The 27,237-nt window shown below is 39.8% G+C and overlaps 1 protein-coding gene across 1 annotated transcript in view; it reads left to right on the top strand.

Annotated features, from left to right (window-relative positions):
* Positions 1–13,391, top strand: part of atrnl1a (attractin-like 1a) — a 398,015-nt gene extending 384,624 nt beyond the window's left edge. Inside the window, exon 30 of the mRNA XM_051648603.1 lies at positions 11,185–13,391. Within this exon, the coding sequence (XP_051504563.1) occupies positions 11,185–11,309 (125 nt within the window). The 3' untranslated portion in view covers positions 11,310–13,391. The remainder of the gene's footprint in view (positions 1–11,184) is intronic.
* Positions 13,392–27,237: the final 13,846 nt, after the last annotated feature.

The raw sequence follows: 27,237 nt of genomic DNA, 5'->3' as shown, positions 1-27,237 counted from the left end.
GATCGGCTTCTTTCAGCTCGTTGTTGAAAACGCATTTTTGCATTATTTTGGGCATCTGACTGACAGGACGACAAAGAGCACGTGACATCATTTCCATGGTAACCGATACATTTCAGCTGATTTGCTGAAGACTAGAATGAATGTATCATCAAATCTACGTGCGACAACAAAATTTATTTTATTCTCTGCAAACAATACCAGAGACAATAGCGAGAAGGACGATGAGGAGATTTAATTTAAGAAGAAAAAAAATCAGTGACTCTACCAAAAGTCGGTACTGTCCTGTGTAATAAATCGGGACGTCTGGTCACCCAATCTATAATTAAATTATAAACAAAATATTTCGCTACCCAAAATAACTTCATATTTCTTTGTGCATTTTATTGTGGAAAAAAAACTGTAAAAGAACATATTTTAAGCTCGTCAATGCTTTTAAAATAGAAAAACAATAAATAGGTGCTGTTTATCTGTTTAGAGTTGCTGTCTGCTTTAGCAATACAATTTTTTTTCCAGACTATTTAAAAAGTTACAGTTAATTCATCAAGGACCAGTTTAAGTTGACAACACTGCGTGGACCACAAGAGACTACAGATGCCTACATGTGTAGATACATTATGCCTAAAAAGACTTAATAGCCCAATATTAATAATATTTTTCTGAATTTTTATTTTGATATGTTGTTTTAGTAAACTGTGAGAGACATGATGTGGGTGACTTGATTTATGAAGTTCTGAACCACGATGAAACCGCGATGCGAGCACCGTCTTGGCTGCACAAACGGCGCATGCAGTTTTACCAGTTGTCAAGTCCCGTGCCGTGTGAAATTGCCTTGTTTGGTTTCTAGTACATTGGCTACATACCTGTCTTTATGTGTTTGTCATGCCAGCCACCTCGGTAATCGATGTTATACAGCAGTCTCCGTAGTAACATTCAAGCGTATTGGTTGACTGAGTGTGCCACTCTGCAGGTGTGTTTGCTCAACACAGTGAAACAAACTCTTGCTACGTCTACGACATCAGGGGGTGCTACAACTACTTGCAGACAGTGTCCATTTATTTCTTTTTCATCATATTTATTTATTTATTTTGTTCATTGCATCACAAATCAAATGCCATGGACTCGGAAAAAAATCCCAAGTCCCAAAGGCTCGAGTCCGAGTCAAGTCTGAGTAAAAATGCATCTGAGTCCATGACAATTCCTGGTCCATTAAAATTGGACTTGTGACTTGAACTCAAGTACCCCAACTCTAATTTAAATAATATAAGTGGCTGTCTTGACTCCTGTACAGCATCTTTTCTATTACTGTTGCAAAGTTTAGATTATTGTTCAAAGTAGTTACTGCAAAAAGTATTTACAGGTTGTGCCAGTAGGAGCTACATTACTGTACTGCAAAATCGTTGTGTGAGGCATGACGAAGCATTCTGTTTCCCACAATACTGTAAATAAAGTAAACAAATTGTCAAAACTAGTTTACGATATGCAGTAACTGTGCTACGTTGCATGCTTCTCTTTTTTTTCCAATTCCTATGGAGAAAATGGGAAAAATATTTCTGGAACCAATGCTGTGGAAATATTAGGCAGTCACTATTGCACTTTACACTACAGATTTATCAATGGAAACTTTACAGGGCTAACCAACTAAGCAAACTGATTTGTTTATATTCCATGTAGGGTTGCGCAGTATACCGGTACTAACGAAATATTGCAATACCAAAAAATTTTAACTGGTACAATATCATCTTGTTGTTCATTTCGGTACCATATTAAAGTATGCTGCCATTAGCAAAATGTAATGTAATGTGAGAGTTTTGAGATGAAATCAAAGTCCATTTGAAAATAATAATAAAACAATCCTCTATATGGCCAAGTGTGATCATTAAACAGCAGAAGGATGTCATTTAATGAAATTATAAACAGTCACATGCACTGCGCGCCAGTATGAATAAGAGTCGCCTCTCTGCCCTGTCATCTCCTTCACATACATAAAGGCACGAACACACACACAAATGCAACACACACTACTAATGCTTGATTTTCATGCAGTGTGTCCAATAGTATCCATCTGCAGAGCCACAGATCAGTGTGTTGTGTACTCTCAAATGAACTCTTTCTCCATTGCAGCTCGGAGATTTCAGCTCACGAGTTGCGGAAAGCTTAATATAACGAACCCTTTACAAACAGGAATAACTTCAAAGATCTTTCAAAATAAAAGTCCCGCTGAAATGAGAGCTCTATTCAACCGGATGCATGAAATCGAAGACATTATGACAGAAAAATATTACTACTGTATAAAAGTGTAATATTCAAAGCAGTCACAATAATATTCATAGTAACAATACTATAATATTAAATGGTTATATTATTAGTATTATTATCTGTAAGCAATATCACATAAGCAAGTGTACTGAATATCAGCATGTTGTGATTCAGCCATGGAAGCCTTTTGCCTCAGGTAATCAGATTGTTTTCATTTAATATTTTCATTAATACTGTAAAGCTCTGTTGTGCATGTTTTTTCTTTCTTTTTACCAAAAATTATATATATATATATATATATATATATATATATATATACACACACACACACACATGTATATATTGTTGAAAAGTATTATATTTTCATTTGATTAAAGCTGTATGTATTTGATTAAACACAATTTGATCATAACATTTAATTAAAACATTTAACATGGAATACTGAAAAATGAAAACAGAAAAGACATAATTTGTATCTATAAGACTTTATGCAGTTCTTTTAGACAAGTATTTTTCTGTATAATTTAATAAAAAATCTGAGGTTTTTTTCATTTGTTGCCAAAGTATCGAGTTAGTGTCGATACCGATGTACTCAGGACTGGTATCGTACCGAAGCCAAAATGTTGGTATCGGAGCAACCCTAATTCCATGCAGCCTTAATCTGTTTATGACTATAATCACAAGTGTACCATATGTGGTTTTCCTTTTGTAAACATGTTATTAGCAATTTACATAGCGTAATTAGTGTCAGGACAGGTGTTAGCCTGTGCACATCTGAGTGCTCAAAAATCGCTCTCAAGGTTACATTAGACACAAGCACACACTCCCATTCTCTCGCTCTGGCTTTTTTTTCCCAGCATGTTGATAATGAGATGTAAAATTGCTAATTGTGCAGTTGTTAGCAAGTGCATGTAGGCGCAGACCTGTCTAAGCTATTTGTTCTTTTGGTTCTGCGTTTTCCCTCTCTTACTCATGCTTTTGTGCTGGGAGAAACCAATTTCACCTTATAATGTCAGGTAGCTCAGCTGTGGTCAATGTAGCCATTCAGCGACTGACAGTGATAGCAACACAAAGAACATTTTATTGAGGCATTGACCCTCAGGAGGGCAATCAAACTCAAACGTTTGCATTCATGGACATTCTCAGATCACAGCAGATGCGTGTCACTATACTCATTACAACAACATATCTCTGCTGCATTGGTCATTGGATTTGTATTCAAACCTAACTTAATGATGAGGATGACATAGAGGACAATTCAAATCCTTTTTGGTCAGCAGAAAGCTCAGATATGAAGGTATGCTAAAGTTGTAATCAATGTTGGAAAGTGTTTTAAATTAGTTGATAATTTCAAGCTAGATTTGTCATGCAAATGAGCAGTGAAAATAATTAAGAAATTTGCCAAACATAGCGCAATCATTTCAGCTAAAGAGAAAATGAGGCAGTAGAAAGTTGACGAATATGCAATTACAGTTGGATCAGTGAATGGTGCAGGCCAAATATATTTAGCCAACACACAGTACGCTACTTTTCGATACAATGGCATTGGACATCGTTTCAATGTTAAGCTTTGAAAAGGATGCAAGAAGTATCATAAAAGTAGTCCATGCAATGTGTGCGTCATATTCCAAGTCGTCTGAAGGCATACAATCGGTTTTGTTGAGAAACAACCTGAAATGTAATTTTTTAATGGAAATAATTTTTGAGTGCATGAAAGAAACTTGAACACAGTGTAAAACAGAAATAAAAAGTCGGACAGTGGCATTCATTAAAATTTCTCCTTTTGTGTTCCATGGAAGAAAGAAAGGTAATCGGGTTGAAACAACACGAGTGAGTAAATTATGACAGATGTTGGATTTTGGGTCAACTTTAACATAACATTTGGTCCCCCCAATTTTGAAAATGTTGTTACTTCCTTGCCTAGCTTTTTAAATCTGCTGAATTTTGTAGTCTGTCAAGCCCAAAGTGTGCTAGAAGAGTTAGCCACAGTTAGTGTGTTCATTATCCCTTATAAGTCCCTAACCCTAATCACATGAGTAACATTGATGTAAATCATGATGTTGACCCCCACCATACTATGTCTGATGTCTTGACAAGAGCTTGTGAATGATGGCTGAAGTCATTATGACTCAAGGAAAGCCGGAATTAAATAGATAGTCAGGTTGAGAGTGTATTCCCTCTTAAAGTAACCTTGGCATCACACTGAGGCTGGAGTGTGGCTGATTGCTTGTGGAACAAACTCATCAGTTGGAGGAGTGACCTTGGTGGGACGTAATGACACATTGTGAAGAGACAGGTGGTGCGAAGAGGACTCGCTACAGACAGCTGCTCTCTCGCTCCTGCTGAGGCATTCTTCTGATTATCTCTGGTACACATCTTTTGTGCATCACTCATGACAAATGCAGGACATGATGGGAAGGCATTGAAGTTTCATGTGGACAAGACAACAGCGCTTTCCAATAATGGAGAAGCTGTAAAGTGTTTATTTGCAGTGATGCATGCCTTGAGGTCAGCAGTGTTTTTATTTTTTTTTTCTGATTACCTTTAATGGAGTTCTCAGATTCACACATCCTGTCTCAAAGTGCAGAATTCTTGAGGGTTAATCATGCAAGCAGCTCACCTGCCAAAGCTTCACAAGAATGAGTTTGATTTTCCATTAGTCGAGAGCACTTTAGCCTTCTCCTCATCCGTTACCTGATTTGATTCAGTCTGGCAATTAATTCACTTGAGATGGACATCTCTCCTCAGCAGAAAACACTTTTTTTGTTCTGTTTTCAAAAGAATTCCATTGTTTGGTGCCGTTTGTGCTGTAAATGTAATTCTTTTAAATGTATATTTTTGGGTTCAATACAAGTTAAAGGCCCTGTGAAATCAAAATAAATTTTTGATGCTTTTAGTCCATATCTATTAGCTTTAAGGTCATCTGTATGCTAGTGTACTTCTAAACGTTGACAAAATTCATTTTCAGAAGATATACAAATTTAAAATATGCAGTCTTTCTCTTCTGGCTAAAAAGGAATATCCATGACATCACATAGAGGTTCAGAAACCTTGTCCAATCAAATGCTTTCTTGAACTAAAACGCACCCTCCCACTACATCTGTTCAGTTCATCTGGCTGTGTTCTAACTGGCACTGATAATGCCTTCGCAGTGCACTTCAAAGGGAACACAATCAATTCTGTAGGGTCATTCCAATCAGAATTTCCAAGAATAATCACTTAAAAAATGAGTTTTGAATGACCATTATCACCTTTCAGCCATCTGAAGCTCTCACAATGGAGGGTAATTATCTTTGAAGGGAATAGAGCATAGGGACGATCCCTTCTGAATGGAACTTGCTCGCGGGAGTTTAATGCAATGAAAGTGTCTTAAGTTTATTTTTAATGCAGGTGCTTTTCTGAGGTTTCTTGGTTTGTACAGCACAGGTAAGTGTTGTTTGTTCTTTGTGTTTAGTGTATTGTGAATAAAAACAGTGATATATTGTGATGTTTTACTTGTTTCTCAATAATCTGCATTGGACTTGCACAACGGCTTCAGTCTCATCGTAAGCAAAGACCGTGATGTGCTGTGTTTGTTTGTCGGTTATGCAGTAGCGTGTTTAGTTAGATCATCGTTCCATTCTCAAGTCAGTGAAAAAGCGGTTAAACTCTGTATCCAGATTGCTCCTCAGTTTCTGTACCAGTTTCACTCTCTAGCAGCAGCACAGTGGAAAGGGGGAATGTGTTTGTATGGACTGCAATGTACAGTAAACAAAAGCCTACTTACTGGCTACTTTTAAAATAGGCATTAGCTTGAGCTGCGCTTTTCAAGGCACTTCACGCAGACTTTAAGCACAGTCGACAACATTTGTAGCATAATGTTGATCATGTTAAAAAGAGATCATTTCAACTTGTCTGCCTTTTCTTTAATAAAAGCAAAAACCTGTGTTACAGTGAGGTACTTACAATGGAAGTGAATGGGGCCAATCTGTAAACATTAAAATTCTCACAGTTTCAAAATATAGCCACAAGATGTAAACAATATGTGTGTTAACATGATTTTAGTGTGATAAAATTACATACTGACCTTTTCAGTGTAAAGGTAAATCCAATTTTACAACTTTGTTGCCATGATGATGCAACAGCATAAACCCTACAACCCTAAAACAACTGTAAAAATGATGATTTAAACAAAATTAATGTAAGTGCTTTTATAAAATTACAAGTCTCACATGGCTGCAACCTGGTCTCAAAGTGAAAACGTGACTCTATATACATTTTTGCAAAACTTGTTATACGTGTCTCCAGGAACTCCCTGTAGTTTCCAGTTTCCAACTGTGCGTTTTATTCACTTTCACTCAAATCATGACTTATAACGATAATGGCTGATTATGACTTTATAAACACTTACTTTTCTCTCTATTACTCTGACCCTGCTATATTATATCAACACACTTTAATGCATCTTTTGATAAATTATACATTTTAACGCTTGTATTACAGACCCAGCTACATATATACACTTATTCCAATATGATTAGCTTGTGCAGTAGCACACCTCATAGAGCATTGGACTTTGGACTTGGAGGACCACGGCTCAAAACCATACAAGTACTCAAGCTGAGCCGTGACACGACAGAGACATAGAAGCGACACGAAATGATGTGGTTGCTGCAGAAAATGTGCTGTTCATTTCACTTCTGCATTTTAAAACAATATCGGTTTTGGTTAGGTGTTGGTTAAGGGTAAGGATGTCTGTTTTGTTAAAGTCTCATTTCTCTTTTCGGACACTATTGGTTAAGTTTAGGGTAAAGTTTTAGGTTAGGGAGGTTCGTTTTACTTAATAAAACCTCCATCTAAAATTCACCTTAAGTTTTGGCACCCCCTGCTGGACATTTCACTTGAAAAGTGCAGCCAAACGTGTTATAGATTTATTTATATTTTTTTCAGTTTTGCAAAAATGTTGCAATTTCATGATACCAGGCTGCATTTCTGCCTTTAAACCCTCCAAAAACTGACCCCATTCACTTCCATTGAAACTGGAATATTCCTTTAATTATTGTATCAGGAAAAAAATATTTTAAACTTCGTGAAGTTAATTGCAAGAAAAAAAAAAAAACACTTGCAATTATGCTTTAGTGGATTAGAATTTTCATAATTGTGGAAAAGATCTATGGCAAGCTTCTATCACAACTCTCCCCAGATCCTATTTCAGATCTCTGTTTTATTTCATTTTTTTCCATGGAACAAACAAGGAATGGTCATCAAAATGTCAAAGCTGCTCTTTTTCATACAATGAAAATTCATAGTGATCATAGTGCTTGCTTAATATAAATATATAGATAAATACAAGCACTGTGGATTTCTAGAAAGTAAAGTCTCATTAAAAAAATGTTTCACGTTCTTACTAGTTTATTTTGTCTCCTAAAAAGGTCCAACATATATACAGTAAATGTGTCACAGGAGATGTCTTTTTTTTTTTTTTTTTTTTTTTGAAAGTCATGAAAATTTCCACCATAGTGACATTCCTATCACATCTTAAACTCTGCATTTTATTAAATATAATTCAGTGGTAAAAAAAAAAAAAAAAAAAAAATGGCAGACTCCTTGGTCTTGCTAAGGCTACTTTCAAGGCCAATATTTTATGGATCCTAAATACACTAATACTATTTCAATTTTTTTGGATAAGTTTCGGATTAGATGAGTTTTGGAAAAAATAATATTACTGCTTGCTTGAAAATGTCGCCCACTAAAACTATTCTTGTCACGTTTTGTCTCCCTCATGTTTTTCATGGACTTTTATTTTGAAGTTTTTCCCTGAACTCCATTTCCCATAGTGCACTGCCCTTATCACTACCAGCTGTTCCTCATCGTCCTCACCTGTCTGCCATCCCATCATTAGTTCTGTTGTGTATAAATACCCTCCTGTGTTGTTCATTCTTTGTCAGTTCTTGTCCGTGTAAAGCTTATGTTGGTTAGTTGATTTTGTTTATGGCACGCCATGTTGTCTTATGTCTTCATCTTCTTCATTAAAGCCTGCATATAGATACATCGCCTCTCTCGCCTCTCTTGCCTCTCCTTCATCATCCTCTCTACCACAACTTTTGACAGAAGAACTGACCGACAAGGATGTATCTAGCAGCTGTACAGATTATCCTCCTCGAACAGGGGTTGCGTCCAGTTGAGGATCACGTTCGTGAGTTTCTCCATCGAGCAAATTTGGTGCACTATGATAACCATGCTCTGAATTTCTTCTGGGCTGGTCTGAGTAGTGCACTGAAGGAGCTGATGCCTCCAATGGGTCCTCACTGGATGTTCGCCAACTATGTTGAGGAGGCTCTGAAACTTAGCAGCTCACCATTCTCTGTAGGTAAGGAGGATGAGGACCTTGAATCTCCTCCCACAATGGACGCCCTCCAGCCTTCCACGGCTCTTCCCTCGTCGCTTTCCACGGCTCATGAGCCAGTGCCCATGCCTGCCACGGTTACCGTCCCAGAGCCAGAGCCTGTAGCCTCGACCGTCCCAGAGCCATTACCAGTAGCCCCATCTGTCCCAGAGCCAGCTCTCGCCTGGTTGGTAGACCTGGACTTTTTTTCCCACCCTGATTCCCACCCTGACTACCCTTCGCCCCCTCCGCTGGTTCCAGCCAGCATAATGGACACCCTGGTTCCATCCAGTGCCCTATCCCTTCCTCCTCCACTGGCTCCACTTAAGACATTCTCTCCTCCTCTTCCCTCTGTTCAGCCAGTTCCCCTCATGTCACTGGCTCGACCATCGGCCCAGTTGACTCCACAGACAAGGGGATTCGTCAACCCTCCGACTCCGCCTTGGCCCTCCGAACCCTGGACTCTGCCTTGGCCCTCTGATCCCTCTTCATCACCGCCGCTCTACGTCCCCTCATCTCCACTGTGGGCCATCAGCCTATCGCCTTGGTCAGTCGGTCACCTGGCTCCGCATTCGGCTTCACCAGGGATCTCCTTCTCTCTGGCTCCACCTTCGTCCTCACACCCACTGGCTCCACCTCAGTCCTCTGATCCCCAGCTCTGCCTCGGTCCTCTGAGCCTCCGGCTACGCCTCGGTCCTTCGGGCCTTCAGCTACACTTTGGGCACTAGGATCCCCAGTTTCACCCCTCGAGCCTCTCACAGCTCCACCTTCCATGGCTCCGCCTTCCACGGCTCCGTCCCCAGAGTCTTCCACAGCTCCTCCTTCCTCGGCTCTGCCTTCCCTGGCTCCACTTTCCTTGGCTCCGCCTCTCATGACTCAGTCTCCCAGGCCTCCTGATCCTGTCCCTGCTCTGTGGCCTCCTCCCTGGCCTCCTGACTCTGTCCCAGCCCTGAGGCCGCCCCCCAAACCTCCTGACTCCACCCCTGTCTTTTGGTCACCTGTTTCCTCCTGCCCCTCCATCTTTAGGCGCCAGGAGTCTGGAGTGGGGGGGGGAGTTAATGTCACGTTCTGTCTCCCTCATGTTTTCCATGGACTCTTATTTTGAAGTTTTCCCCTGAACTCCATTTCCTATAGTGCACTGCCCTTATCACTACCAGCTGTTCCTCATCGTCCTCACCTGTCTGCCATCCCCGCATTAGTACCCTCCTGTGTTGTTCATTCTTTGTCAGTTCTTGTCTGTGTAAAACTTGTGTTGGTTAGTTGATTTTGTTTATGGCACGCCACGTTGTCTTATGTCTTCATCTTCTTCATTAAAGCCTGCATATAGATACATCGCCTCTCGTGCCTCTCCATCATCCTCTCCACCACGACTTTTGACAATTCTGCTCACAAGTGATATTTTACTTGATTTTACTTTGTTTTCTTTAAAAATCACTTAATCTCAAGCATGCTCTTCACAATTTTGTGGATTTTATTAACAAGTACACTAACTTTTGGGCAAAATTGTTTGGTGTGGTCAAAATGATGCCGCAACAGTGGGACAATTGTAATTTTTTTTTAACATTTATACAAATAATTTTCACACAATAAATACTGAAAAAGTTTGTGTTTAGTTTACTCTTTGTTTAGATTATCATTTTTAAACTTAATTTGTATTTTTATAATGGATTTAATTTTTTTTTATCCCCTTTTCTCCCCAATTATGCATGCCCAATTCCCACTGCATACTAGGTCCTCGTGGTGGCGCGGTTACTCACCTTAATCCGGGTGAAGGAGGACAAGTCTCAGTTGCCTCCGCTTCTGAGACGGTCAATCCGCGCATCTTATCACGTGGCTCGTTGTGCATGACACCGCAGAGACTCACAGCATGTGGAGGCTCATGCTACTCTCTGCGATCCACGCACAACTTACCACACGCCCATTGAGAGCGAGAACTACTAATCCCGACCACGAGGATGTTACCCCATGTGACTCTACCCTCCCTAGCAACCGGTCCAATTTGGTTGCTTAGGAGACCTGGCTGGAGTCACTCAGCACACCCTGGATTTGAACTCACGACTCCAAGGGTGGTAGTCAGCATCAATACTCGCTGATTTTCATTGTTTAATATTGAAAGTCTGTATCTGAGATTAAACTAAATCAATAAAATACAAAGGCATTTGAAATGTACCAAATATAAATGATAAAGGCATGGTAAAAATTTTCCAAGTCAGTTTTAATGTGACCTTCATGTAACAGAAAAAAAAAAGTTTAAATCTGTTTGTTTTAATCATATAATAATCAAGAGAAGATCAATAGAAACAAATATTTAGTCAACTGTGTCCAAAATTTTGACTTCTAGTGTATTTCACGTACAAATGAACTTGTAATGATGTAGGGTTGAGAATCTGAGGATCTTACCATGAGCTTAGAATGTTGTGTTCCTGACAAACATTTATTTTTTTATTGTGGATTTTTTTATGCTCATTTCAGGGGGCAGCTGTGCCTTACCTGCAGCACCACTGAGTCCTCTTCTTTGATGCTCACATCCTTCCTTTTTTCTCTTCTCCTCCTGCTCCCCACAGGCATCACCATAGCCAGTGCTCTTATTGATAATTCTCAGCAGAGGCCCGGTGACTTGAAAGACAAGGGCTTGGGTCTAAAGAGCCGCAAACAGCAGCACGCAATGCACCAGGGAACCTGCGTATGAACCAGCCGGCTGACCCCACCTGAACGCCCAAGACTCTGATTCTGATTATCCTAATCTCTCTCTCATAGACTTTCACTAGAAGGGGATTGTGTTGATGAGAGTGCAGCTTTTGAAGTGTTAATGAGACAGAAGAGTGTTGAGACATTAGTAGTCCATGTGTGGCTCCTCCTGAATTTCATGCTTCATAGTGGAGCACGTATTCCCTCAGTATTTCTCAAACCTTTGTGGAGGACATCTGCATTTTGATTGTGCCTGCTGGGTTTCCGTTTTAGACAGCTGTTTCTTAAAAAGGGATGGAGTATTTAGATAAAACTCAATTCAGGTCAGAATTAGTTGCTGCAATTATCTAATGTAACATTACTTATGTTGATCTACCGTACTTGTTCTTATGTAAGAACTGGTGCTTTACTTATAAGACAGAGTGGTTGTATCATAACATCTTATGATCAACAGGTATGCACAAGCTGTATGTATGCAAGAAGTACAAATATCATTTAGGTTCAATCAGCAATCGTGTATTGCTATTTTGTTTGATGTTGATAAAATTGCAAAGTTGTTAAGTATATGTTAATTTTTTCAATTCTGTGTTGCTGAACATGATAATAAAGCCAAGGAACCCGCTGATCATCTGAATCAGTGCCGGCCATGCACCCTCACGGCCCGGCCACGCCCTCCTCCTCATCACAGAGTTTTTTTTAATGTATTGTCATAATGTATTGTTTTATTTGTTTCATTGTTCATCTACATAGTTAGGACACATATGTAATAACTTTATAATAGTATGTCTTATTATGCAAATACATTAATAGTTTATTAAGCTAAACATAAATACCCAAAAGGGTAAGATCCGTGTTTGAAGTTTTGTTGTATTTTTCCATCTGTTTCCGCAACCAAATTTGTGACCCCTAAATCCTTCAATCCTCTGTATTTTATCGGACCTTTAAAGCAGTATACTTTTATGCAACCTGGTCTCATAGAATTACGTTACTGTACCTAAATTTTGAGCAAAATTATTTTTACATGGCTCGTTGTATGTATTGCGCCGCTTTCCTTTTAAAATAAACATTAAAGGCTTGAATTAAACTGCAGATTTTTCAGTTAATACAATAATACTTTTCGCCTTGTTCCTCACACAAAGCTATCTTATGACATCAAAATGCATTTACTTTAGTGAATAACTTAAACGGTGATACGTTTAAGTTTGCATTACATAACCAACAACATTTATAAGCTTGTTTGAGTGCGATCAAATTGAGCATTCCACTTGCGATGCGTAGGACAGGGATTTGAGTCCTGGAGAGCACACGAGTCGACACATGAGCTGAAAGTATCATAGAAGCACCACAAAATTATGTGGTTGCTTTAGCAATTGCGTTTTTCATCTCGCTTTTGCTTTTTATGACACTATCATTTAGGTTTAGGAGTAAGGTTTTGTTGTTGTTTTTTTAACCCAACTTGATTTTGTTCTGTTAAAATTGATAGGGCATTAGCCTTAAAAACATTCAATATTTTTGCAGTGTTAGTTACTGCATTGCGGGAACAATATATTTGTGTTGTCTCTTATGTCTCAAAGGAATTATGGTTTTTATTCATTTATTTGTCATTTGCATACTTGAGTCATAACCTATGAGGTCACATCAAATGTGTATGTGAAATGTATAAATGTTGAGGAGTTTTATTATTCTGACAGCATGAAATAATGTACAGTACCTTACACAAAATTAAACAGTTTTGGACAAATGAAGAGCAGCCAAAGAACATTTATGATCATGTTTATGCAGAAATAAACATTTTGATAAATCTGTTGTCACAGTCTGTCTCTCTCACGTTCTTTAAGGACTCTTATTTTGAAGTTTTCCTCCGGACTACATCTCCCATGTTTCACTGCCCTCATCACTTCCATCTGTTCCTTGTTATACTCACCTGCATTCCATTCCCTCATTAGTTCCTTTTTGTATAAATATCCTCTAGTTTTGCCCATTCCTTTGTCAGTCCTTGAAGTGTTACATTGTGTTGACGAAGTATTACATTGTGTTGTTAGATTGTGATGTTTAGCTTTATAGTTTGTTCCACTCCAGTGTTTGTTCCTCTCCAGCGTTTGTTCCACTCCAGAGACTACTATTGTTAAGCTTTATTGTTTGTTCCACTCCAGCGTTCATTATTAAAAGATTTAAAGTATTTACTCCTGCGTCTCCTCTCTTCCTCTTCCACTCCAAGAACCCAACGTTACAGAAGGACTGACCGTACAAAAATGGATCTAGCAGCTATGTTCATTCTATTGAGCCGGGCGGATTACCCATTAGGGAATACTCCCTTTATTTCAGCGCCATTGCCAGCCTCAAGTTTTGAGGACTCCCATCTCAAGTCAATATACCGGATAGGTTTAACATATTTCCGGTGGAGGGAATTGCCTGAGATGGGAGACTACACATGTAAGGAATACGTGAGGTTAACCCTGGACACTCTTGAATCAGAGGATCCTCCTCTCCCTATTCTGTCCCCTGCTTCAGTGGTCTCAGAGACCACTTCCACAGTGGACGCCCCTTCCTCAAAGCCTTCCAAGGCTCCTCCTTCCAAGCTTGCTACAGTCAATGAGCCAGCAACCACGCCTGCCACGGTCAATGAGCCAGCGCCCACGCCTGCCACAGTCAATGAGCCAGCACCTATGCCTGTAGCCTCGACCGTCCCAGAGCCAGTGCCTGTAGCCTCGACCATCCCAGTGCCAATGCCTGTTGCCTCGACCATCCCAGTGCCAATGCCTGTGGCCTTGACCGCCCCTGAGCCAGCTCTCACCAAGCTAATAGACCTGGACTTGCTCCCCGCCCTAGTTCCCACCCTAACTACCCTTCATCCTCCACTGGTTCCAGCCAGCATAATGGACACCCTTGTTCTGTCCAGTGCCCTGTCCCTTCCTCCTCTGCTGGCTCCACTCAAGACATTTGCTCCTCCTCCTCCTCCTGGTCAGTCGGCTCCTCCCATGTCACCGGCTCAACCTTCGCTCACTGCAAAACCATGGTCAAGAGGAACCTCAAACCCTCCGACTCCGCCTAGACCCTCTGAGCCCTGGACTCCGCCTTGGCCCTTCATTCCCTCTGTCCCACCTCGGCTCTATGTTCCTTTGGCTCAACCATGGTCCTTAAGCCAATCGGCTTCTCCGGGGTCCCTCGTCCCTCCAGCTCCGCCTTGGTGAGACGGTCACCTGGCACCGCCTTGGCTCTCCTATCCTCCAGCTTCACCGGGGACCTCCTTCCCTACGGCTCCACCTCAGTCCTCAGTCCCACCGGCTCTGCCTCTGTCCTCAGATCCTCCAGCTCCGCCTCAGTCCTCCGAGCCTTCGGCGCTACCTCGGTCCTCCGAACCTTCGGCTCCACCCTGGCCCTTCGAGCCATTGGCTACTCTCCGGGCACCAAGTTCCCTGGCTCTGCCCCTCGGGTCTCTCACGGCTCTGCCTCCCACGGCATGTCACAGTCTGTCTCCCTCACGTTCTTCAAGGACTCTTATTTTGAAGTTATCCTCCGGACTACATCTCCCATGTTTCACTGCCCTCATCACTTCCATCTGTTCCTTATTATCCTCACCTGTGTTCCATTCCCTCATTAGTTCCTTTTTGTATAAATATCCTCTAGTTTTGCCCATTCTTTGTCAGTCCTTGAAGTGTCACATTGTGTTGTTAGTTTGTGATGCTTAGCTTTATAGTTTGTTCCACTCCAGTGTTTGTTCCACTCCAGCGATTACTATGGTTAAGCTTTATTGTTTGTTCCACTCCAGGGTTCATTATTAAAAGATTTAAAGTATTTACTCCTGCGTCTCCTCTTCCACTCCAAGAACCCAATGTTACATCTGTATCCTTTAGTTTTCTTTTTGAAATTGTTCCCGCAAAGATTCAATAAAATTTGTTGGAATTCTGATAGGATAAATATTTCAGGACAAACCATGTGGGCTGAATAGTTTGTAGATTGTTGGTATTGGATGTTTTATGTCTACTGATAAATCATCCTTAATTATCTATTTATTTGCCTTACAAATAAACTAGACTAGAAACTAGACTTTGTCCTACAAATAGACTAGAGTCTCTAGTTTCATCTGATATGCCATTTTTAATATTTGAGCGATTTATTGTGAAACGCCATGCACAATGTAAACTAATGTGTACTTTAGCACATTTTTCCTTAGAAATCCTATATTTACTGTACAATTTCACACTGAGAATCAATGGGCTCATACAAAAGCTTAAAAATGTTGCTTTCAGGCTTTAAAAGGGGTTATGAAAATAAGGTGCATTTTGAACTGTTCTGAGACCAGCGCAGACAGACAACACACTTGAGGTTAAGTCATTCACTAATTAGGGAGCAAGAGAGCATCCTATAGCTCTCTATGCAGCTAAGTGCATTCAATCCAAACTTCCAATCAAAAGTTCAGTTTCAGGCTGCAGATGATGTTTGGACCCCTCAACATGTTTGGCAGACATGGGACAATGGTAATCAGTACATAGATTCAGAATTTATAATGCTTAATTTTATTTGATTGGATGATGCAGTCCATTACTTTGAATCAGAATTAATTATGATAATTTCTGATGTAATGTCTGTAACGTCTCAAAAACATGAATAACCAACACTCCTGGAAACATAATAAATAATTTGCAATAAACAGATTTAAAAAAATCTGACTTTCTATAGCTCGGTATTATTAAAAATTTCACAACTCAGGCCCACTGTCCACATAGGAGGACATGCATTTTTAGGAAAACAATTTGCTCTAGATTTTTTTTTTTAATTATTTTTTTTATTTTTTATGTTTATTAGGTGCTACTAGTTACAAATCAAAAAGGGAAATGGAAAATGCACACAGCAGTCACGCTCGGGTCTCAGGAGGTTAAAAAGGAAATCACATCTGTTTGTAATTAAGTGCTGTTGCCGCAGTTGTTAAATGGAACAGAGTATTTAGATTCATACATTACAGATTTAGGATTTAGTTTGACGATTATAGAACTGCTTTTTAAATGTTCTACTAGCTGAAGCTTCGCTATTATTGGATCATTTGTCACTTTGGATCAAACCCCAGAAGGTTACACATCAAAGAAAACCTTCCAGTGCAAACTTATTGGCTCTCATGCTGCCATGTGCTATGCTTTGACTTGTGTTATTTAGGTTAGATACAAGGGTTTGGTCAAACAAACATTAGCTCTATTGTTTTGCAGTTCTCACTTTGCTACCCCCACTATGGCCAAAATCATTGAAAAGATAAACACAAAAAATAAATAGTTCAGTACTCAGTACTAAACAGGAAACGTTTCATGAAATAGCCAATATGTCAGTTACATTAGGCGAGCACACTTTTTCAGTGATCAAAATAAAAACGATGGAAAAATATAAAACTATCGATTTAAAGTAGAGAATCATTATATTTTAAGTTCAACTTCAACAAAATAAATACTGTACCATGGTAGGTCTGTTTTTAAATGTTTATATGTCATCATTAAAAATTTATTTGCACATTTTAGCAGTCACAAAGAATAGAAATATGCATACTCAAATAATATATTGGTATCTGTGAGACCACATAGTCCTGAGTTATGACTTATTCTCTATTGTGAGTTGTTTTTGTTGTCTCATATGACCAAGGCATCATGGACTACTTATGATCAGCCCTCCTCTTCCTATTGTGTTTGAACATCTGTGGTGAGGACAACTCGTCTCTACAGACTGATGTCTCGGCCAGATCTTAATCTTTAAACCATTATGCTCCACTTATATCTGGTAATTGCTGTCTGATGGTGAATGATCCATCATGGTGCAGTCGGACTACAAAGCCTGCAGTTGTTTTATGGTCACATGCACCCATATTGTGAAAAGAATGACTGCTGTTGAGTCGAGCAGTCACACTATTCTCTCCTGTCAGTGTTTCAGCCTACATTACTGCTAACAAAGACTGCACTCTCTGTTTGTCAATCCAGCATCACAATAAGTCATTCTGGTAAACCGATTATTATGTCACTGATGATGTCACATCAGTCAATGTCATCAGGTTGCTTATATGAGTCATGATGATCCATCTATTTATTTTGTGTGGAGCTGATTATGTAGAGTGAGGGAAATGATGACACAGGTACTTGTGATGATTATCACGCATCCTCACTGCAATTGAAGTCGCAATAACAAGCTACTTTCCCATAACATAATTCGTGTATTCATTTAATTGGGTTTTATGCCTGTGTGTTTACTGTCCACAGTTTCTGTGAAAAAATAAATAAATAATATATATGCTGTATATACACAGTATATTTGAAAATAATACTTTGCAGCAAACTCACTTCGAGATGAGTGAGTAAAATCTTAAGTTAGTAAAATTCAACTTTCATAAATTACTTTTTCATTTGATTATATCAGACTGGGATAATGTGTGTCTTGTCACTCATACTACACAAAGTAAAGAATGTTTCTTAATGTAGGTGTTTTTAAAAGCCAGTTCCAGTATCCTCCTGAGACCCGAGCGTGACTACTGTGTGCATTTTTAATTTGCCTTTTTGATTTGTAACTAGTAGCACCTAATACAGCAAATAATTTTTCTAGAAATTGATGTCCTCAAATGTGGACAGTGGGACTAAGAATAATATGAAGCTATAGAAAGTCAGATTTTCAAAAAATCAAATGGTTTATTATGTTTCCAGGAGTGTCGGTTATTCTTGTTTTTGAGATGTTTCAGACATTACAGCCAGGGGTTGCGTTAATTGAAAATTCTCCATAATTTACAGATTTTTGGAAACATTGGCGGATAATTTCAAATGCTGTCCGTCATTTTTACAGATAAAAAAAGAAAAACATTTTAACCTAGTGCATATGTTTCGACTTCACTATCTCTTTCACGCAAACTCCCGCTGTGTGTGTGCCCTGTTTATTGCATGGTATTAAGATGTGTATTTAGAGGCGCTATCACATTTAACACCTGGTAATATGCTTCTCATTTGACCAATTGTGTTCAGATTTCGAGGAGAGGGACTCTGAATTAATTACTGCATACATCAATCATTACTCCTGTTTTACACTGCACGCCGAAACAGCACAGAAGTAGTGTGTATTTATTTTTCGGTGTCCATGCTAACAAATGAGTGTATTTACGGAGTTTCGCCGCCGAGTCTATTTTTGCTGCTGCTCAATTAGCCTGTTTTACATGGTACACCGAAACAGCGTGTGAGCTGAACTGAAGCAGTGCCTCACAACAATTTTGCAGCAAATAACTGCTGCCCCCTATACAGAAAATAAATTTATAAAATGGCTTTCAGGAGTGAGCTGTTGATAAGTGTTATAAGCATGATCATCATGAAATCTTATTTACATGGTGCTGGTGTTATCTAATGCAGTCTTGTAGAATTATTTAATGTAGTGACAACACAATAAGCTCTGCTCATTTTTAAACAACATTATTTAGTGGAAGGGGAGGACGATGAGCCTGAATGTTGTTTTGCATAATAGAGGATGGTTTGATCACTCGGTTTGACTCGATCACACTTAATAATAAAGCTTACAAATGTATATGTAATATTTTTACTGTACTAAATCATAAAATGACCATAATATGTCATTAGAGAATTAGGAAACATGCTAAGTTGAAATACTGGCTTCTCCGATAACAATGCTACAGCCAGTATATTCTACTTTGAAGTTTCCATTCTGGGCTGGAATTTTTGTTTATGTTTTGGCCCGTGTGATCCCACCCACTGCCCACTCACCAATAGTATTTCGACACCGCTGGGTTGCCAGATTTGAACAAGTTTTCAGGCAAACAACACTGCGTGCTACAGCCATGGAAGCCAGCAAACGAACTGGATCAGAGATAACAGATTCCACCCGACCTAAAAAGCCTCGCCATCCATCTAAAAATCACCGTGACCAGAGGCGTAGTAAAACAATGATAAATATTGGAGATGCTTTTGGAAGATGGAGACAGCTTAAAGCCTAGAAATCCCTTAAAACAGAAGCTGAGTTGGCTAATTTGTGTGTCAACATTCTGGCAACCCGCATGAGCTTCGAGTCTGGGGTAACAAATGTTAACCCTTTAGACCTGCTCTCAACGTAGTAATATATATTTGTTTAAGACTATGACTTGTAGTAAACTAGTTTGTAGTAAATTATAAAAACGAATGTCTGCTTAAGCTATATAATTAAAATAATTAAATTTTGTTTTTGTCATTTAATATTTTTATTAAATAATTAAAATAAAATCACACTAGACTACAAATATATGCTTAATCTGTGCAATATCGACTTAATTTTTTTTATTTTTTTATTTATTTATTTATTTTGGTCGACTCATCTTCATGATGTCCATCAATAGTGCGCTTTCACTTTAATTCAGCTGGAGCAGCACAGCAAAAATAGACTTGGCGCCCGAAACTCACGCTGCACTGCTGCTCATTCGCCCGATTCTGCTTCGGATGTTAATACAATCATTTGTTAACATGGACGCCGAAACAAATAGCCTACGCACCACTTCTGTTCTGTTTCGGCGTGCGATGTAAAACAGGCTTTAAAGGGAAAGTGCATCATGAAGATGAGTCGACAGATTTTGCACAGATTCAGATAGCAAGCACATTTGCGCCGATTCCGGCAGAAGTGCGGCACTGTTGGCTCAATGCCGAAAAGATCATTGGCCAGAGACATGCCTACACACCACTTCTGGCTGAAGCCCTCTCATGTAACCATGTCAGTCGGATTAAATTGGCCACATCCTATTTAAATTTAATTTGGATTGTAAGGGGTAGTGTAAACCTTTTCTAATCCGTTTGAAAAGAGAATTTTTGCCATGTAAACACTTGGGCTGTGTCTCATTTGGAAGGCTGCGTCCTCCAGAGGTCGCATTTCTCGGCCGCATACATCATCGAGGCTGTCTTGTTTCATAAACGCGAGTAGGACACTTCGAATGCAGCCTTCTTTCATGGGAATTCAGAGGATGCATGAGGTGTATCCTTCGTGGCCATTCACAACCCACAATTCTTTGCTTCAACGGAAATGTCAAAAAAAAAAAAAAAAAAAAAAAAAAAAAAATGACACCAATTTACCCGTAAATATGATGTTTAAACACAAGGAATGTTAATTCCAATGTTAATTCCAACATTGAAGTACCTCAGTAGATGGGTGCAGAGTATATAATATGTATAATTATATTAATATATAATTAAAATAAAGTATTAGACTAAAAGTACTCCTGTAAAATCTATTTTCTTTTCTCTTTACATCTTTATAACTCTCCTAAAATGTACCTCATACACTCCCTTCTAAAGGGACTTTGTTCCCGTCTCACTCAAAGTGCTCGCACTTGTTAAAGAGTGCCGTGCTGTCATAGCAACCATGTTACGTTACGTTTCCATTTGTCCTACGAAGGCCGTCTCGTTTAAATGAGATTTGTTTAAAGGAGGACGCTCGGTATACTGCAGCCTTCAAAGGACGCGTACTACCTAGCACGCAGCCTTCGAAACGAGACACAGCCTTGATCTGATTGTTTTGTGAAACTGGGATGATCTGTGCATGTTCAGTACTGATGCAGTAATTGCGTCATGATGTTTCACGTACAACCTGTAGTTGAAGTTAATCGATACGTTTGTGTGAAAAACAAATAGCTAATTAAAACATTTTTAACTTTAAATCGGCACTTCCGCCAGCTCTCTGTAGCTGTTTGAATTGACCTAACTCTCGTGTGAAGTACATTCCTCTGTAGTAAACAGAACGGAACTTCTGAATTCTCACGTGAACGCGCCAACGTGATGACGTCACGCGACAGCAACAGGAGGCATTAAGTGTTTCTTGGAAGTGATTTTTTTAAAATAAAGTTTTAATTAATGATTAGTTTTTCACACAAACGTATCGATTCACTTCAGAAGACATTACTTGATCGGCTGGAGTCATGTGGATTACTTTGATGCTGACTAAGTGTGCTTTTTAGACAGTCAAAAATTGGTGTGCAAACAAGAGGAACATATATCCACTCCATTCCCAGTCTCTATTCTACATGTTAAAAGAACTGTTTTTTTATTATTATTTTTTTTATAGTTTTTTTTTTATTTTTTTTATGCCATAGGTCAATTTATATCTTGTTAAAAATAAACGAATGTGTTTAATGTAGGTATTCACAGAGCTGCTTTTATGGGTTGCAACATCACTTTGTAGCATTTTATTATTCTCTGAATTGACAGCTGATGAACTTAAAAATCATTCATTTAAAGCGATAGTTCACCCAAAAATGAAAATTCAATCATTTACTCACCCTGATGCAATCCCAGATGTGTATGACTTTCTTTCTTCAGAAGAACACAAACAAAGATGTTTAGAAGAATATCTCTGCTCTGTAGGTCCATACAATGCAATTGAATGGTGACCAGAACTGAGAAGGTCCAAAAACCACATAATGGAAACATAAAAGTAATTCATAAGACTCAAGTGGTTACATAAATATCTTCAGAAGCTGTATGATAGGTGTGGGTGAGAAACAGATCAATATTTAAGTCAATTTTTACTATAAATCAAAACTTTAACTTTTACATCTGAAAGTCACATGTGGTCAGCCGCGGCCCGTGCAATTTAAGTCTTCAGTGCGATTCATGCCATTAAGAAAACACAGTTTCACAATGAATAAGACACTGTATGCCAATCATACATTACGTGGCAGTCAACTAATAATACCAATTGACATTTTAAAAACACGTCCACCCACGAAAGCCAGAACCAAGGAGGTCTAATACCAAGAAAAAGCTCTCTAATAAATACATTTTATAAATTTTGTTTCGTCAGGGTACACGGTTACTTTTCAAAACTTGATCCGACACTGAATGCTCAAGCAGCCTAATTTATACTTAGAAAACTCCTGATGTTGCTATAACAATGCAAAAAGCACTTACCAATTTGCTTTAAGTGAAAATTAGTTCCCCTTTCCTGTTTAATTAATCAATCACACGATCATGCAGAACATCTTAGGTTTTTAAATCCATAAGAATCTCTTTCTCAATGGCAATACCAGCAGTGATGACAGCCGACTCGTCAGCAAGATCTCGCGCTCTTCGCTTTCAAATTATCTACATTCATTAAAGCATGATTGCCTCACTCAAGGCCAGCTAGAAGGTCTCGACCGGGACATATCCTAGAGACCACACCCACAAGAACAAATAAATCAATCTGATTGGCTGATGAATCTGACAATCTGACTTTAGATGCCTATTCACTGCAGTGTTGAGGGATTCTGTAGAAATTCTGAAGGCCTGACGGAATGGAGCTCAGACTCACGCACTGCTTCGGGAGCATGGCTTCGGGCATGTGATTTGTGAAACAGTTGTCACACTTTGCTTGTAAGCATGATTGAATATTTTTTTTAGTTTTTTGCTATTCGTTTGTAGATTAATTAGGAGTTGAAAGCGATTGAAAATGCATAGGCAAAAAGGTCAATGATTTATTAGGCATGTTACGCCAGCAGAGAAGGCTTTGCTGTCCCTGAGAAATCGCCACTGCATGTGGCATAGTTTCACTTTCACATCTGAAAGTGAAAGTGGAGATTTAGAGTAAAAAATGACTTAAATGTTGTTCTGTTTCTCATCCACACCTATTATATCACTTCAGAAGATATGGATTTACCCACTGGAGTCTTATGGATTACTTTTATGTTTCCTTTATGTGATTTTTGGAGCTACAAATGTCTGATCACCATTCACTTGCATTGTATGGACCTACAGAGCTGAAGTATTCTTCTAAAAATCTTTGTTTATGTTCTGCTGATGAAAGAAAGTCATACATGCCTATCTGTCAGTGGATTACCAGCTTTCTGACGGACAGGCAGCAGCTTGTGAGACAGGGGAAACTCACTTCCAGCACCTGTACAATCAGCACTGGTTTCCCCCAGGGATGTGTGCTCTCCCCACTACTCTTCTCCCTCTACACCAATGACTGAATCGCCAAGGACCCCTCTGTCAAGCTCCTGAAGTTTGCAGACGACACCACTGCCATCGGCCTCATCCGAGATGACGATGAGTCTGCATACAGAAGGGAGGTTGAACAGCTGGCTGTCTGGTGCAGTCAAAACAACCTTGAGCTGAACACGCTTAGAACGGTGGAGATGATTGTGGACTTTAGGAGGAACACCCCAACACTGACCCCCCTCACCATTCTAAACAGCACTGTGGCAGCAGTGGAGTCATTCAGGTTTTCTTCTAAAAATCTTTGTTTATGTTCTGCTGATGAAAGAAAGTCATACACATCTGGGATGGCATAAGCATGTCAATGATGGGAGAATTTTCATTTTGGGGTGAACTAGCCCTTTAAACTGTTTTGCACTTCTCTGTATTGACAACTCATGAACTTTAACAAAAATAAAAATCATTCATTTAAACTATTTTTTTTTTAATCATTTTATTTTAATATGACAGCCCAGTTAACATCCATGTGGCATTCTCAGGCCACATCTGAACTATAAGGTCAATATATTCGTTTTCTTTGGGCCACATCTGGTCCACACCAGTTCCTCCTTCAGTTTACACACTGTGGGCCACATCTGGGCCGAAACCATTCATTTAACAATCTCTGGGCCAAATCTGGGCCACAATTAACATTTCTACTCATATAGTGCATGGGCCAGATCTGGCCCACACCCATTAGTTCTGCTCACTTTACAGTGTGTCAGCCAGATCTGGGCCAAGGACCCAGGTGTGGGTCGCGGGGGTTGGTGATTGTAAATGAGAACGTTCCCAAAGTTGTTGACCGGGGGGGGGACACCCCCTCATGCCCAGCAAGATGTTGCCCTGGGCAACTGCCCATGTTGCCCATGCCTAAATCCGCCACTGGGTTCACTTGAGGAGACTATACACTGCCATGTACTGTATATGCCATTATAATGGATGCTAAACATTTCCCATTAATGTAATACTTATAAAATAAGTACAAAGGATGACGGATAAATATAGACCATGACGGAAATTTTACAATTCAGTCCAACAGAGTGACGGATAAAGATATTTTTTCTAGCACGGCCTCTGATTACAGCTGATTTTCTGTAAAGCTGCTTTGGAACAATGTGTATTGGGTAAAGCACAAATAAAAAAACTATACAAATAAAAATTATTTGACTTGATTCGACTTTTTTTGTTACAATGTTTTTTTTTTTTTTTTTTTTTTCTACTTTTGGCAACAAAATCTCAGTGTTCTCTCTTTATACTGTCAAACAAACAAGTGATAGCCAGTGCTGAAGCATTTTACCAATTATAAATTTGCATAATTAATTCTGATAGAAGTAATGGCCAGCATTGTCCAATTTACTTCGCTAATACATCATGATGGCGCTGCGGATGGCCGCCTCAGTGTGGAGCGCTCCTCTTGTTTTGTTGTTTTTGTTTGTTTGTCCTATGTTTAGTAATCTTTTTCCAGTCAGTTTTACCAGAGACGAACTGCTGAACATTCGACAGCTTATACCAGACAGTCTTTTCCCGGTTTTTGAATATTCAAACGTTTTGTTAGACATTTTAGTTGGAGGCGTGGCTTTGTTGTTCAGGAGACGCAGGCGAGGAAGTCTAGCTGGTCAAACTCCATCGGCGGGGCTTTCGAACAACGCTACCAAGCATTCATCTTGAGAATCTCCGCTGTCTTCCTAACAAAACGGACGAACTACATCTCTACCGGCACAAACAAGGACTTTTCAACCTCTGCTGCCTTGTGCTTCACAGAAACCTGGCTGAGTGAAGCCATTCCAGACAGCACGTTACATCTGTCGGGCTTCCAGCTGTTCAGAGCGGATCGCATAGCAGAGTTAACGGGGAAAACGAGAGGCGGTGGAACATGCTTTTACATTAATGAAAGTTGGTGTACAGATGTAACAACGTTAAAGAGGATGTGCTGTCCTAATTTGGAAGCGCTCTTTATTAACTGTAAGCCTTTCTACTCGCCATGGGCGTTTTCCTCGTTTATTATGGTCTATATATAGTGTGTATATCATGCCAAATGCGTGTTTGAATGCGGCGCTGCAACAGCTGGCTGATCAAATCACAGACACGGAACAATAATACCCGGACTCAGTTATTATTATTCTTGGGGATTTTAACAAAGCAAATCAAACACGTGAACTGCCCAAATACAAACAGCACATTACATGCCCCACCAGAGACAGGAACATACTGGATCATTGCTACACAACAATAAAGGATGCATATTGCTCTGTCCCTAGAGCAGCTTTGGGTCTCTTTGATCACTGTCTGGTTCATCTTCTTCCAACCTACAGGCAGAAATTAAAATCAACCAAGCCAGTAGTAAGGACTGTAAAGATATGGACTAATGAAGCAGAGCGGGAACTACAAGCCTGCTTCGATTGCACGGATTGGAGTGTTTTTAAGGCTGCAGCCACAGACCTGGACAAGCTCACAGATACTGTTACATCATATATCAGTTTCTGTGAGGATATGTGCATTCCTACTAGGACTTCCTACTGGACCCTTTCTAGATCCCCTTCAATTTGCTTATCGAGCAAACAGGTCTGTGGATGATGCAGTCAATGGGATTGCATCATATCCTGCAACATCTGGACAGACCAGGGACATATGCAAGGATCCTTTTTGTGGACTTCACTTCAGCTTTCAACACCATCATCCCAGCTATACTCCAGAATAAATTACACCAACTCTCTGTTCCCATGCCTATCTGTCAGTGGATTACCAGCTTTCTGACGGATAGGCAGCAGCTTGTGAGACAGGGGAAACTCACTTCCAGCACCTGTACAATCAGCACTGGTTCCACCCAGGGATGTGTGCTCTCCCCACTACTCTTCTCCCTCTACACCAATGACTGAATCGCCAAGGACCCCTCTGTCAAGCTCCTGAAGTTTGCAGACGACACCACTGCCATCGGCCTCATCCGAGATGACGATGAGTCTGCATACAGAAGCGAGGCTGAACAGCTGGCTGTCTGGTGCAGTCAAAACAACCTTGAGCTGAACACGCTTAGAACGGTGGAGATGATTGTGGACTTTAGGAGGAACACCCCAACACTGACCCCCCTCACCATTCTAAACAGCACTGTGGCAGCAGTGGATTCATTCAGGTTCTTGGGCACTACCATCTCACAGGACCTGAAGTGGGAGACACACATTGACTCCATTGTGAAAAAGGCCCAGCAGAGGTTGTACTTCCTTCGCCAGCTGAGGAAGTTCAACCTGCCACAGGCGCTGCTGATACAGTTCTACTCAGCGTTCATTGAGTCTGTCCTCTGCACTTCAATAACTGTCTGGTTTGGTTGAGCTAGGAAATCAGACATCAGAAGACTACAAATGACAATTCGGACTGCTGAGAGGATTATTGGTTGCCCCCTGCCCCCCCACTTCAAGAACTATACACTTCCAGAGTGAGGAAAAAGGCTGGAAAACTCACTCTGGACCCCACTCACCCTGCCCACTACCTTTTTGAACTGTTGCCTTCTGGCCGATGCTTCAGAGCTCTGAGCACCAGAACCGTCAGGCACAGGAACAGTTTCTTCCCTCAGGCTATCCATCTCATGAACAGATAAATTGCCCCATTGAGCAATAACTATGTGCAGTACACATTTTAGTCTTTTTTTATATTTATCCAACACAACCAACCTCTTCTGCCATTTCATTCCTCTGAAAAAAAAAAAAAGAAACATTTGCACTGTACATAACAGATTTGTATTTGCACTGTACCTAACAGATAACAGATTTGTAATAGATTGCACTACGTATGTGTATGTGTGTATGTATGTATGTGTGTGTCTGTGTGTGTATGTACATATGTGTATAACTATTTTTATTTTTTATTATTATCTATGTCTTGCTGCTGTTTTTGTATTGTTTTTGTATTGTTGTACACTGGAAGCTCCTGTCACCAAGACAAATTCCTTGTATGTGTAAGCATACTTGGCAATAAAGCTGATTCTGATTCTGATCACTGTCA

This window comes from Myxocyprinus asiaticus, chromosome 21 (genome assembly GCF_019703515.2).
Source record: "Myxocyprinus asiaticus isolate MX2 ecotype Aquarium Trade chromosome 21, UBuf_Myxa_2, whole genome shotgun sequence".
Classification (NCBI taxonomy): Eukaryota; Metazoa; Chordata; class Actinopteri; order Cypriniformes; family Catostomidae; genus Myxocyprinus; species Myxocyprinus asiaticus.
This window is presented reverse-complemented; position numbering and strand designations above follow the sequence as displayed.